Here is a 14,914-nt window from a genome sequence, read left to right as displayed (position 1 = left end):
TATACGACTAAAGAGTCTAAAAGTGCCGGATGTTTTTTATGTATTTTCCTAAAAGTTATTTTTTATTTCAGTTTCATTTGCATAATTAATACATTAAAAGATGGCCAAAGAAACACAGTTGCCTCCAGGTTGTATTACAGTGATGATTAGAAAACGTCGAACTTCTTCAGAGAGAAGGTATTAAGCAAACATAAACAGAGATGGGTTTCCATGGACAGAGTTAAAATGGGCAATGAGAAAAGGATTAAAAAAGAAAATACCTTAATAATATTTAACTCAATGTAGCGGATCGAACCCTGATGAGAACCCTATGGAGACAGTCCCGGCACCGTGGCGGGGATCTTCCCCACCCTCTCTGACAAGATAAGGTTTGTGTTTTCTTTAGCTGGATTTTTCATCAAAAATTCAGAGAAAGAGGTTGCATATGCACATAAAACCACATTTTAAAAAATTCACACAATGTTTTCTTCATTAATATCTATTTTTGATCAAGACTTATCGTGGTTGATAGCAGCTTTTTGGTGTCTTTATGAGGTGGCGGTTTTCACATGTCTATTCAGATAATAATTTTGGACCATTTCTAAGGTTTATTACCTCTAACCAATCAAGTAGAAAGACTTCTAAAAAAATAATCTTGAAGGGTGTGATGTGTTTGACATATTATCCCACGATTTCAGTTTTCTTTCGGCATTTTTTGCTTAATGGATTGATTGAAAGATGATCAAAGAAACACAGTTGATTCTTGTAAGGTGAAGAAATGAAGAGTGTCGTGATACTTTTTCACAGATGACAACATCTCAAACAATCGGAAATAAACACTTTTGTTGTGATTGGATCATGCGAAAAATAAAGAATAAGTGAATAAAATAAATGATAAATAAAAAATCATGTATTATGCAAAAAACCATAATGAGGACCATATAGAAGCAATCCCACCGCAGCCCGAAGTGGCGCCTCTCTAACATGATAAGGAGTGTGTTTTCTTCAACTGGATTTTTCTGTAAAATTTGACAAAAAGCTTTGCGCATCTTCTTAAAAGCACATTGTAAAAAAATCCATACAATATCTACTTCATATAGCTATAATTTCATTAAAAACATATTTGAACATAGAAAACGTGTCTTGATTCTATACAAGCTGGCAGCTGTCTAATGCCATTTCAGACATGCATTTTAATCACTTTACAAGGTTTTTGACCTCAAAAAAATCATGTAGAAAAAATACAAACTAAATCGTCTTTAAGCTTGTGATCTTCTTTGTGTGTTGTCATAAAATATGTGGTTTATTTAGTTATTATTTGCTGAATAAATGCTTTGAAAAATGATCAAAGAAACACAGCTGCTTCCTCAGTAAGCTTAAATCATGACAAAACAAAGTCACTTTTTTGCAGATAAGAAAATTGTTCTCATGTCTAAATGAAAATGCTTTTGAAGGGCAGTATGATGCTTGGTGACAAAAAAACCCCTTCATGCTGTGTAAATATTGATTTGTGAATAAATCTAAAATGAGAACCATATAGAGTCAGTCTCAGCACCACAGGGGGGACGTTCTTCATCTTTACTGACAATAAGATTTGATTTCCTTCTCCCAGATTCAGAGAAAATATTTGAGTACTCGCATACAAGAGCATTAAAATACAACGGTTTCCAATTTTTTCCATCCACATTTGTTTTTTTTTTATATTTTAAAATCTGACAGATTTGTTGTGTCTTTGCAAGCTGGTAGTTGTTAGACATAATTTCAGATGTGCATTGTATAACATTTATAATGAGTTTGACCTCTAAATAATCAAAGATAAATGATTATTAGGTCATGTTGAACAGTTTAATGTTTTTGACATATTGTTTAAAGTAGTTGTTGAATTCCAGTTTTATATGCCTAATTAATTCAATTTAATATATAAAAAAATAATGTAAACACCATAATAAGTAAATGTGTTATGCATGAAATGTATAATATGTGTCTGTCTTCACTTTTGGAGGGAAGTGGATCTGAGCCAGAATAACATTATCAGCCAGCAATGGAGGGTGGGTAGAAAAACGAATTCAAGATTATTTTCCCGGGTTCTCCCTCCCCAACCAATTTAATCAGAAGAGTACACAAATTGACTAAACACAATTCCTTTTCCCGCTTTCGTGACCCAAACATCTGTGTGTTTTCTCCTGTCCTGACCTTTCAGTTCACTAGAACTTCAAGAGTTTTAAGAGACCTTTGCACTTTTGAATTCTTACTTAATTCTGGATGTACTCACAACTATTAAATCTAACGCAACAGACTCATCTGAATAATTACTTATCTTTTCCAGATTTTATTTTAAAATGGGAAAAAAAATAATAGTAACACAACAGGCACAAAGCCTTTTAAAAATGCAGTGGAAATACCCTTACTATTTATTGTAATAGCCAGTATTGCTTTCTATTGTGGAAAAAACACTTTTATTGAAAATGATGAATTGCTTTAAGAAGTCAAAGTATGTATATGCAAATTGTGAAAATGATGTTTTTATCATGACTGTTTCTCAAGTGACAGATTACATTAAAAACGAGATCATTAACAGATAAACTCACTATAAGCAACAGATAATATTTCTCCCATTCAAACCGCTCAAACTAAACAGATATATATTCTCCCGCTCTATCTTATCGTGTCTTTTTCTGCACTGCTGAGAGATAGCAAGTTTGCATGTGTGTGCATGAGGGAGAAGATTGGCAAATATCCTGCTGCCTCCTGCGGTGCACTGATAGCGCCTCCTGCAGTTGCATTCAAAGGTGAATGCTCAAAAAGTCCAGCATCAGACTGCAGTTCTGCTTTATTCCTGTCAGTGGCGACTCAGTGCTGATGTTGGAGCAAATTAGTCACAATGACAGATGTTTAGAAACAGAATACGTAACTGTGCCAAAAGAAGAGAATTTGGTCTTACAAGTTCAAGTTAAAAGTAGACATTTATTTTAAAATCTCATTTTTATTGTCTCATTTAAAGCCCTGCTTCTTCATCAAAGTTCTTTTTACCAGAGGTTTAGTAAATGGAGCCTACCTCCCTGCCAGCATGCCTAGGTGGGCCGCATATGGGGCAAAGGAGGGCAGACCAGATGGGTCCCATGTGGGTTTGTCCGCGGGTTCCATGTGGGCCACCACAATGTAGGGCCCATGTAGGCTGTGGCCCTACATGGGCAAACCCATGTGGGGCAACCGTGGAACCCGTGGACAAACCCATATGGGACCCATCTGGTCTGCCCTCCTTTGCCCCATATAGGGCCCGCCTAGGCATGCTGGCAGGGTTGTGCATCATTCAGTCCTTGTATAAAACCTAGTATAAATTCAGAAACTGGGCAAAGTTTTTTTATTTTTCATCTATACTTTTAACAGAAATGAAAACTTTGCAAATGTATTTACATGGTGTTTTTTTGTGAATATGAACAACACTAAATTATTTGAAGATTATAATGTGATAGACCCCCAATCTGAGCAAACCCCAAAAGTCAGATGCAACAATGGCAAGATTTGTGTCAATCGTATCAAGTAAACAAGTTAGGCTTAGTTAAAAAATACATTTATGGATGAAAATATTTAAAGAAAGACTACTGGTTTATTGGACCTTCAGGATTTTATAGACAATTTCTTAGGAAAGACATAGGGTCATGTACAAGGGGACATTTTGACCCGACATGCATGATGTGCAGATCTTCTCAGCTATCAATCTACTGTATGTTGAACTAATTGAATATAATTTTGGGGATAGGATACCAAAACTATCAGGATATGTTATCCTGAATGCACCATAGCGTGTTTAACATGGCTTGAAGGTCATTCTACAAATTAGTTTATGTATAAAATGTTCTATTAATTACCGTATTTTCCGCACTATAAGGTGCACCTAAACACCTTCAATTTCCTCAAAATGCAACAGTGCACCTTATAATCCGGTGCGCCTTATATATGGACCAATATTGAGCTACAAAAGGTCTAGCAACTACGGTAAGCAGCCGACGACTTTATTTTCCCCGTAGAAGAAGAAGCAGGCGGCGCATGCTAGGATAGTTGTCAGAACTCTGGTTTGTAATCTATTGATAAAGTTTGGCTGACCTATCTACCTACCGACCGTCTAGAATCAGGTCGTCTGCAGGTCATTTTAGCACCACGTTCTCCACGAACATGCTGTGCACGAACGGAGAAGGGTGGCCATCGTCCGGCCACGCCCCGGCCCAGTCAAAGAAGGTTCTCCTTGCCGACCGGAGTTGGACTGTTTTGTTGACATTCTTAGTGCAGCTCCATCTAGTGGATGCATAACGTAACTCAAGCCTCTACTGTAGAGTCTATTCTATGCTCCTTATAATGTGGTGCGCCTTATATATGAAAAAAAGTTTTAAAATAGGCCATTCATTGAAGGTGCGCCTTATAATCTGGTGCGCCTTGTAGTGCAGAAAATACGGTACAAAAGGGAGATAGAAATCACATCCAGAGTTTGAATGCCTATGAAAACATTTGTTCAGAGATAAAATAGGTCAGGCCATTTACTTCTCTAATTTAGTTCTTAAAAAACTGTAAGAATTAAAATGAACTTTGCCCAGCCTATCTGACTTGATTTGTCTCCAAAATATCTTACACTTTTTAACACTTTCAACTTAGAGCCTCATGCCATCATGACTGACATAATAACCCCAGCTGTGTAAAATCATCTTTATGATGCTCTTGTTTAATGACTAACACCCTCACAATTTTCTTGTGAAACCTCTTTACTTCATATAAGTGGGAGAAATATCATGATAGCACAAGAACTGGTTTAGTGGTGTCTCATATTTCAGGTGCCCTGTATTAAGCTTTGCAAGTCAATAATAAATTTGACCAGTTGGATAGAGTCTGACTGTCTCTTCTGCTCACATGTCTTAAAGGTCAAGATCCTAAAGCTAAGGGAGATCAGTGAGGACAGACAGTTGATAAAAAATTCAAAAGAATAATGTGGAAAACATGGGTTAATCATAATAAGTGTCATCATGGTAGAACTGGAGTAGTATATATTTACCATTCACACAACATGCCAAAGTAAAACGACATATTTCCAGACCAGGTTTCAAACCCAGGACATTCTTTCTACAAGAGAAAGGTGTTATTGACTTGCCCAACAATGCAGCACAATACTACGATCATTGTTTGATATGTACAGATAAGTTAGCTCAGGAGCTAAAAAACCCCAGCAGAATTAACCACATGCTGAATTATCAGAATTACTGTAGGAGTGAACTGCTTTGTGATCCATAGAATATACAGACAGGACAACCGCTTAAGTCAAAAATGTTGTAAAAACTGGAAAAAAAATAAAAAAATAAAATCTAGAAAATGTACCCTGGAAAAGTATTGCATTTTGAAGCGGAAAAAACCCTTGAGTATCTATACTAAAAACTGAAAATGGACTGAAGATAAACAATGATTTTGGAGTTAAAACTAGATAAAAGGTCATTCAGTCCTAATTCCAGTGAATTAGTTTTTTGATGTCATAACTGTACCACACAATAACGCATACTGAGTCAATCATCACTGAGTGATTGACTCAGTATGAGTGACTCATCAATAGTCATACTATTCTTACTGTGAAGTATCGTCTCACAAGAAACATTCAAAACGACTAATCTAGGGCATTTCTGTGGAAGATTCCTGACTTTGTTGTTGTTGGTGGTTTTTATTTTATTTTATAAAGATGAATAAAGTTAATTCGCTAACAAAATGTTTCCCCTGGATTGTAACAATGCTCTGTTCAATCTCGAACAGTTGCCTCAGTGACCCCTCCCCTACTCCAGAATCCCCTTACAGCAGTCATGTGACCATGTGATTTCAGCCTTTCAGTCGGCGCAGTCAGCCAGTGAGAAGGAAACTTGTGACTGCGGTAGAAGCAGCTGGAGCGTGGCCTTTCACTGCGAGATTAAAGAAAAGGGAAAGAATTTACAGGACAGCTCTCCTTCAGTCTCCTCAGCTCCGTCTGACAACATGGACTGCGGCATTTGTACGTCCAAGACCATCCTGCTCTTCCTCAGCTTGGTATTCTGGGTAAGTGTGTCTTTGTGTGTGGGGCGGGGGGTAAATTTGCACCTGCTAAGGTTTGAATGCGGACTATTCGGGGAGAAACCAGAAGCAAATATGAACTGAGTCTATTTACTTTACAACAGCCGCGTGTTTTATTTTTATTAATGTAATTATTAGTAGGTAGGCTACGCGTTTACAGAAATCAAAGTTGCTTTGATAAACATCGCAGTAGGGTGTGAGCTTTAGTGGACAGTAACTTCCTTATTTCTGCTCACATAGGCCGCATGTGGAGTTTTTTTTTTTTTTTTTTCTGGGGAGATTTAGAGGAATCTATGAGACTTCCCACCCCGTCTAACATTTCCAGTAATTCTGCTTCACCTGTGACACACTTTCCATGTTTAGACAACAGGCCATTTACATTTGTTTTAACGTAAACACTTTGGTCCGCTCTGACTCGCTCCCCCGATGGTTTATTTTTTTATTTTTTGAGCAATAAGCTAAATAGATTTTTGAGACAATTTGCAACGGAGGCCTGTGTAATTACGTTACTGTCTGATTTACCCGTCTGTGGGGGAGAAAACACTGATACTGCCTGCTTTCATCTTAATACCCGCCTCCATGTTGTGACTTCCTTCTTTTTCCATAGTCTGTCTCGGTTTTCTCCGGATTACTGCCCTGGTAGGCCTTTCGCTGAAGTCTAACTCAGCCTGCATGTAGAAGAGATGCAAAGAAAGGTTTACCGGCGACTGGAAACTTGATAATTTGATTTGTCTCAGTGTAGATAATAGATAACCACTTCAACATTGCGCTAATAAAAAACCCTTTTCCACTCTCACTAAGGGAAGAAGACTCAAGCTACTTGATATGTTCATAACATTAAGGAAATATAAGAAGCTATTTAAAATGAAGCTGCCTTTTCTATATCGGGACACATATTTGTTTAATTTTAGCTCCTGAAGAGTGAGAACGAGCACAACAGTTGGCAAATAAGAGGGAGGCTGAGAAGAGAATCAATCAATCAAGTTTATTTGAATAGCACATTTCAGCAACAAGGCAGTTCAAAGTCATTTACATCATAAAAACACAAAAAATACAGTCATGGAAAACGGTCAACTTCATAGAAAAGTTGTCTATTTTTTTATTTTGAGCATTCAACCTGCATCTGTCATGGAATATGCTAAATTTAGAAACGCTGGCAGCTTCAGGCTTATAATAAAGGGGATACACACAAAACTATCTGTATTACTGTCTCAGTAATGCTAGCCATGCTAACCGCTCATAAGCTGTGAGTGGAGTCACCAGCTCAGAATTTGGCCACAAAATTCTGTTCAATGCCTACATAAGAGGTACGCGTTTTCCTGTTTTGTTACAAATCAGCAGCGGTCATCTCTGCATACGGAGCAAAAATGTCTAAACTTCAGCCCTCAAGCAGGATCATCCTTGCTCTTAAAAAAACCCAGAAGTTCTGTTCGGGAATCAGTCAAACTTGGTTTTGTTTTGTCAGCTGTTTCCAAGAATCAGGAACAACACCGTTTCATTTGGGGTTGTCCAAGTGTTAGGATTTGCTCAAGACGTAAAAAAAACTTACAGAAAACATTAACTACTGTCCAAGACTTGATTTAAAATGTTAACAATGTCACTTAAAATGGCTTTATGAAATAATGACATGTCATACAGACATCTAATTTTAGTGTTTTTATGAGACCAAAGTTAAACATTAAGTCAAAGTTTTGCAAGGACAAGAGCTGAAGTGATCAGTTGTTCTTCTAATTTTAAAAACATTCATGTGGAATGTGGTCCAGTGACTACAGATCCAACAAGTTCTGCAAGGAACTCTCCAAAAATTATCGCCACAGATTAAGAAACATAACCTCAGACAGGCTTTCTCAAATTTCATCGAGGCGACGCGGCGTGTGAAGGCCATATGTTGTGTAAACATCTTTGTGCTGCATCATAGGCACAAGATCAGATTTTCTGGGGAAAGTAGGGGATGAGGAGCACAGGAAGAGGTGCAGGGGATCAGGGATCTTGTGACTGGGGAGTGATTAGAGAACTGAGTCATGAGACCTAAGTCCATGTAAATTATTGTTAGACTACAGATAACACATCTGTACATATAAAAAAAAGTAGTCAAACAATAAAAGAGCTGTAACGTTAAAGAGGAAGTAATACTGAAAACAGCTCTGATGGTGACGAATACATGAAAGGGAAGTTTGATTTTATTTTTGTTGTCTTGCCTTTTGCATGATTTTTAACAGGCAAAGTCAAAAAGAGCCCATCACTCGTAGTTATTTTTCATATGACCAGAGTTGTTGCTTAAGAAACGCCACACTTGAGTTTGTTTATTACTTTCTTCTACTGCTGTTTTACTTCTTTTATCAGTGACTCGGATTTAAATCAACTCAATTTCAAAGGGCAAAGGGAAATTGGGCGTGTCAACAAAAAGATAAATGCTTTACCTTTACCTCTAAAGCTGCCCCACTTCTTTTTTTTTATCTAGGCTTAACTCACATTGAACTTATATAAGCAAAGCTTGTCTTAAAAAGATATGAAGTTGTTCAGTATGTGCAAAGGAGTAACTCATGCATGGTGTCTTATGATTGGTGATGTCAGTGCTAAACAATGATAAGGTTGTGACTTTGTCAACCTTTTAGCCCAGGAGTGATCACATGATTTCATATCGCATGACGTACAACAAAAGGAAATCTTTTCAAACAAGACTTTACTGCTTTGCTCTTATTTTACGACCAAATGCATATGTGTGTTATATCTGTAACTTTTCTCTGTTATATGGACAGAACAAATGACTTTAGTAGTTTTTATTTATTTATTTTTTAACCTTTGCTACATTTCTTATTTCTTATCTTCAATAACATATCTGAATTATGTCAGATATGTTATTGAAGCAGAAATTAATTAAATCAGGACAAATACTTTAGAAAATAGGATTAACATATTTACCCGTCAAACAGAAAGAAGCGAGTGACTCTATTACTTATCTTCTTGAAATGTATCATTGTCTTTTCAAGGTCTGAGCTTTTTTCCTTTTGCTATAACTGTGTTTACAAGCAATCAATAAAGTTACAAAGTCCAGCTTCCACGTCAGAGGGAGTTTTTCTCATCCACAGATTGACCCAGTTTTCTCATCTGCCTCCTTCCCCCCCGTCTGTCTGAAGTCTAGTGGACAACAGTGCCTTATAGTTTTGCCTCGTATCTGTATAATAATGTTTATGGCATGCAATGAGAAGAGAGTCTGCACCATACTCTGATGGTCCTTTCAAATACAGCAGGTTTTGTCTCAAATATATGGCATATCGGGTCGTGTGAAGAGCAAACAAGTATTTAATCATAAATGCAAAGTTTGGACAGACTGGACTTTTGAGCCAGTTGGCCTCACAGAGACAAGAGCTTAGATGTAGTGTGTTGTATCTGACAGACTGTAAAATTGTGGGTTTTTAAATATTAAACTGTGCTCATGGCTGCAGCATGTTAGATTAGTTACTGTATTAGGTTTGTGTAGGAGTTATGCTTACTCTTACTTTCAAGTAGTTGCTTTTATGTGTAGATGTGGCAACAAGATATTGTTTTTTAAACGGCAGAAGTTGATTATTATCTCAAACTTAAGCAATACCTAAACTATGACCCCATGGCCTTTGAAGAATGCTGCCAAGTAAAGATGTAAAAAAAACAGAGCTACAAAAGCAAATTAGTTGAATTAGCAGTGCTTTCCAACAGCTGACTGTGTCATACAAGACATGTTGCTGTGAAATATTGTCGTCTCTGCCTGGATTATTAGCTGTTAGCTGTTATTAGCTGTTAGCAGACAGTCATGAGATTATCATACAGCAGCAGTGTTTAGTCTAGGGCTGTTGTAAACGAATATTTTAGTAATCGAGTAATCTATCGATTATTCTTACGATTAATCGAGTAATCGGATAAAAAAAAAATTATAAAATGAAATATTGGTAAATCTGGCATAATACCGGTGTTACTATCAGATATCAATATCAGTCCAATTTTTCATATTTGAGCATCCCTAACAGTTGCTTTTTTGTAGTTTAGAAAACTAACCTGTAACAATAATAGCTCACTTTCTAAGTTAACCAGAAGAAAAGTTATAGAAAAATCTGAAATTATATTGAATTTAATAACAAAGAGGCAGGCTCACAAATATGCTTATAAAAAATGTCTACAATCCAGCTTTTAGTTTATGTATTCATCTTCAGTGAGTTTAATAGGTTAATTAAACTCACCTCTCCACCTAACTTGTCACGCTTTGGGTTTGAAAATACGGGAAATGCCGTCTGGAGTGGGAGGAGAGGGCGAATGAACGAACGTAAGATGGGGTGGAGGGGAGGAAATAGACCAGCGGACTGACGAACCGTTAGACCAGGGGACGAACACGGGGGGAAGCAATACGGGATATTTACGACACCTTCACTGGTCACACTCAGAAACTCATCTACCAGCCATGTACGATGCGCTCCGCCACCCGTTTCTTCAGACCGGGATATGAAATTTATTGTGCGGTTCGTCGGTAAAGCTACATTTACACGGTAAGCATCAGCTACTCAGCCGCCCGCCCTGTTCAGGCTATCCGCTCACCTCAGCGCTCTTCCCGCCGTTCGCTTTCAACCAGCAGCCCCGGAGGAGAAATGTTGCCGTACTCCAGGCATTCCCCCAGTCATTTTAAGGTCGGGCATTATCATCAATCAATAAAATCCCCACGGGCCAATCTTGAAGATTGGACTTTATGCCGCTGAGACTTAGCTTTTGTCAACAACTCAGAGGCGGAAGTGAGAGCTCCGCGCAACGCAAATGAAGTCCCGGCCGGAACACGGTGCGCTAAATAATAAAACATAAATTAACGAAGCTTCGAGGCAGGTAAATTTTCCTCGAGGAATTTTAGTAATCGAGGTACTCGAATCATTCGAGGAATCGTTTCAGCCCTAGTTTAGTCAGACACTTATTGGGACATATGGCAGGAATGACTGCTGCTGGGTAGCCTTCCTGCCCGCAGCCATAGACAACAACTCTTTGAAGAGAGTTACGACATCACTTAATTTTCCCCAATAGGATAAATACAGTATTTATTTACAAAATAAATAATGCTACTGTGGTTTTACTAAACTGTGCCACAAACTTGTTCACTCAGACGACAAAATGTTTCTCTTTGCCTCGCAGGGTGCCGGAGCAGCGTTGGCCTACGTTGGCGCCTACATAATCATGAGCTATAAAACCTTTGACAGTTTTGTGGAGGACAAGCAGTCTCTGATCCCCGCCGGCATTATCATCATTACCAGCGTGGTGATGGTCGTCATCGGCCTGGTGGGATGCTGCTCCACGCTCAGAGAGTCCAAATTTGGCCTCGGCTGTGTAAGCATTTGTCCTTCTCTGGATCTTCTCAATGTTTGTTCACTTGGCTGGAAGGGAATAGAGTTTTAAATGCATGTTTTGCTCATTTTGGGCATAATTTATTTTTTCACAATGCTTAACAATTTCGACATTCTAATTTCTTTCAAATGTTTCCCCCTTTTTGCAGTTCTTTCTGGTTATCGTGATAGTCTTTGCTGCTGAAGTGACTGCTTTGGCATTTATCTTCATTTACCAAAGCAAAGTGAGTCAAAATAACGCAATCTCACCATTTTGTAAATGTATTTTACTTTGGTTCCTATTGTTGAGGTTACCTTTTCTACTTTCTATCTTGCAGTCAGCGCAGATAAATCAGGAGCTGCAGCGCTCGATGAATGAAACCTTTACAAAGTATGGAAACGGTCTTGAGACCAAAGCCGTGGATGATCTGCAGTCTCAGGTTTGTCTTCCTGTCCACATATCTGGGCTTGTTTTCTCAGCTCTACTTTCAAACACATCCTTTTTGCTCTGCGTCCTCTCTCCCACCCATGTGGTTTCACTTCCTCCCTTTGTTCTCTCCGTTTGCATTTCCTTCTTCTGGGAAGCCATATTAATGTTCATGAATAATTATTCTTATTGAGCCTCCCCAGAATACCTTATCTGGACTTTTAATCCAGAGAAGGTATTTAGGCAAGCAAGATGTAAGGGTGCACTGATCAAAAATAAATATGACTTGACTGATGATCTCTCTGTTGCTTCACAATTGTGTCAACATAGGCAGAAAAATATTTGTGCCCCATTTGCAATACTTATCTCAGTTGTTTGTCAAAAACGGTAATACATGACCTATGGAATTTTTGCTTACATAGTAGAAGTAAGTACATACAAATTAATTTTCTTTTGTCGTTGCAGTTGAAGTGCTGTGGAGTCGTCAACTACACCAGCTGGTACAACACCCCCTGGTTCCAAAAAAACAAAACCATACCTCATTCTTGCTGCATAAACACAACTCAGTGTAACGGCACCACAGCAAGCCAGTTTTATCAAGAGGTAAATCAAACACAATCTGTACAATCCACAAGTTTGCATGTAGTCATTCCTGATTGTGCCCTTGCCTCTCTCTGAATTATGCTTTTTTTTCTCTATTTTTATTTGTTTTGACATTGCAGATTGGACCAAACTTTATCTTGTATTTTGAAAAAGTATTTTCAGTAGATGTACACTTTAACATAAAATAATTAAAGTTACTACTAGAGTTGCAAGAGTCAGTATTGAAATTGATTTCTGACTTCTGTGTTTTTTTTGTTTTTTTTTGTAAAGCTGTAACCCACTGATTCAGGCTTCTTTTAAAAGCACAGTTGCTAAAAAACTGTTTTACATATTCAACTGTGGTTAGCATCTTATGTATGTTATTACTGAAGTTAGCATCAGTAAACAAACGACTGCGTATTCTCTACTACAGAATGCTGAGCCTTATATTTACAGCCAGTAATTCCAGATTGTACTTGTTCAACCTTCCTGTTACCTATTGAATGTTTTGCTCTCTCTAAACGGCATACCTCTACACCATGGCATGCTCTATCTTAGAATATACCATTTTGTTTTAAATAGGTTCTTACATCTCTGTTCTTCTTCCAACTTCATTTTGGAACTCCTTAATCATACAGACAACTCAACTTCCAAATATTTTAGTTGCCACCGTAGACTACGAGCACTTGGATACGTCTCGTTTTCTCCAAATATACTCCCACAAACACTGATTTTGCATTTCTATCCAGCCAGTTGACAATCGGGGTTGGTTGAACGCTTTCCGATTTGAGTCTCCAGCTCATTTATCTGTGCAGATCTCTTTTTAGGTATCTATGACTCTCTTTGGGTAGATTCTAATATGAACTCATTGTCTTTGTTTTTTTAGGGTTGTGTGGTAAAAGTGGAGAAGTTCCTGCATGATGTGTTGAATTATGCCATGCTGGTCATTCTTGGGTTTGCCATCATCAAGGTAACCTACAGTTCATCTGTGAAATGAGCTTTAATATGCACACTGGTATACAGCATGTTTACACACAAAAAAATCGATATTGTGCCTTTTAAGTACTTTGATTTGTTACCGTATTAATGACAATTTCAGATGTCAGCTTGTCGGTATTGAACACCATCCATACTGGAAGTACTCCAGAATGGAAGTTGGCAAACTAAATAGTACGCATCTCAAAAGCCTCATCTACAATACCAGCTCTGTCAACATCTACTCTTAAAACAAAAAGGGGCCATTGTGGCATTCTCCCAGTCATTTACAGCAGTTACACACTCCACTGATCAGATTATGCTTTTCAAAGAGATTTTTCTTCCAAGAAAGGCAAACTCCAATTACCTCAAGCATAAAAGATCTGAATGAAATGTTCCCCTTATTACACTGCATGTTGTCAGTTTTAACGTGGTAAGGTAGGATTGCCAAAATCATTCCCATCTGATAAATGCTTTAATAATGAGCAATAAAACATTTTAGACAATGTTTTATTACTTTCTTTTAATACACAAATAACCCCCTCCCCCTCCTGTGCCGTTGCAGTTCTTCGGGATGCTGAGCGTCTGTGTGATAACCTGTAGAAGCAGTCGGAGGAGCGGCTATGAGCCTCTGTATGCCTGAGACGCTTCCTGGAAGTCCCTCCTCATTTTCCTCAAAGGGGTCTGCAGACTGCTTCCTCTGCACTGTAAACAACAATCAATTCCTTCTACAAATCTAAAGTTTATCTCAATAATTGTACCTGAAAGTCTTGCCATATTCTGAAGGGGATCATATGACAGCATGCCTCCTCAGACTGTAACAAACTTATGTGTAGCTCCATCCATGTAGGTTTATTGTCTTGAGTGCATCTACTTTCAGTTCACTTTCCATGACGTAGAGCTACTTGTGCTGTCTATATGTCTCTTTGCAAACAAATTGAGAAATGGAGTCTGTCTGAAATGCTTGAATTTGTTTGAACTGTTTACTGAAAGCCTTACTTGCCCGATGCAGACTCTCCCAATAGATGTGATGTAAAGAAAACCGTCTGACATTGAGGCCTCGTCTTTTACTTGTTTATCTTTAACCCTTCTCACTCTTCTGCATCGTGTAGATAATCCTTCAAAGGACATTATTCTGTGAATGTACCTTAGTAAATGACGTCATTATATCTTTGAAGTTGTTTGCGATAGTTAACCAAAGGGTTTTATTGCCATATTTAGGGATCTTAAAGCAAACTGAAGGGGGGGAAATAAAACCATGCCTTTCTCTGGTGAGTTAACTGTATGGAGAATCGTGATATGTTTATTATATTTCTAAATTAAAAGGGTAAATATTTCACAATGTTGTTGTTGTTGTTTTGTCTCCACTAAATGACTATAGATTTTCCTTAAAAATTGTAACATGTTACCATTGAATGAAGTGTATTAAAAAAAAAAAAGAAAACTTGTTGCTTCAAAAAACAAAAAAAAAAAAAAAAGAGTATGCACACTGAGTTTCTTGAGCGTGACCCACAGTGTTTATCTGTAACCTCCTGACTCGGCT

At 37.8% G+C, this 14,914-nt stretch overlaps 1 protein-coding gene across 1 annotated transcript; it reads left to right on the top strand.

The window, feature by feature from the left end:
- The first annotated feature begins 5,829 nt into the window (after window positions 1–5,829).
- tspan36 (tetraspanin 36) lies at window positions 5,830–14,713 on the top strand. The gene is made up of 7 exons (XM_014985570.2): window positions 5,830–6,039; window positions 11,200–11,391; window positions 11,558–11,632; window positions 11,726–11,827; window positions 12,280–12,417; window positions 13,283–13,366; window positions 13,937–14,713. Exons 1-7 carry the CDS (start codon window positions 5,980–5,982, stop codon window positions 14,012–14,014), a joined length of 729 nt encoding a protein of 242 aa, XP_014841056.2. The 5' UTR covers window positions 5,830–5,979; the 3' UTR covers window positions 14,015–14,713.
- The last annotated feature ends 201 nt before the right edge of the window (window positions 14,714–14,914 follow it).

The sequence above is a fragment of the Poecilia mexicana genome, unplaced genomic scaffold (genome assembly GCF_051168715.1).
Source record: "Poecilia mexicana isolate PSO_F unplaced genomic scaffold, ASM5116871v1 scaffold_9, whole genome shotgun sequence".
NCBI classification, from domain to species: Eukaryota; Metazoa; Chordata; class Actinopteri; order Cyprinodontiformes; family Poeciliidae; genus Poecilia; species Poecilia mexicana.
This window is presented reverse-complemented; position numbering and strand designations above follow the sequence as displayed.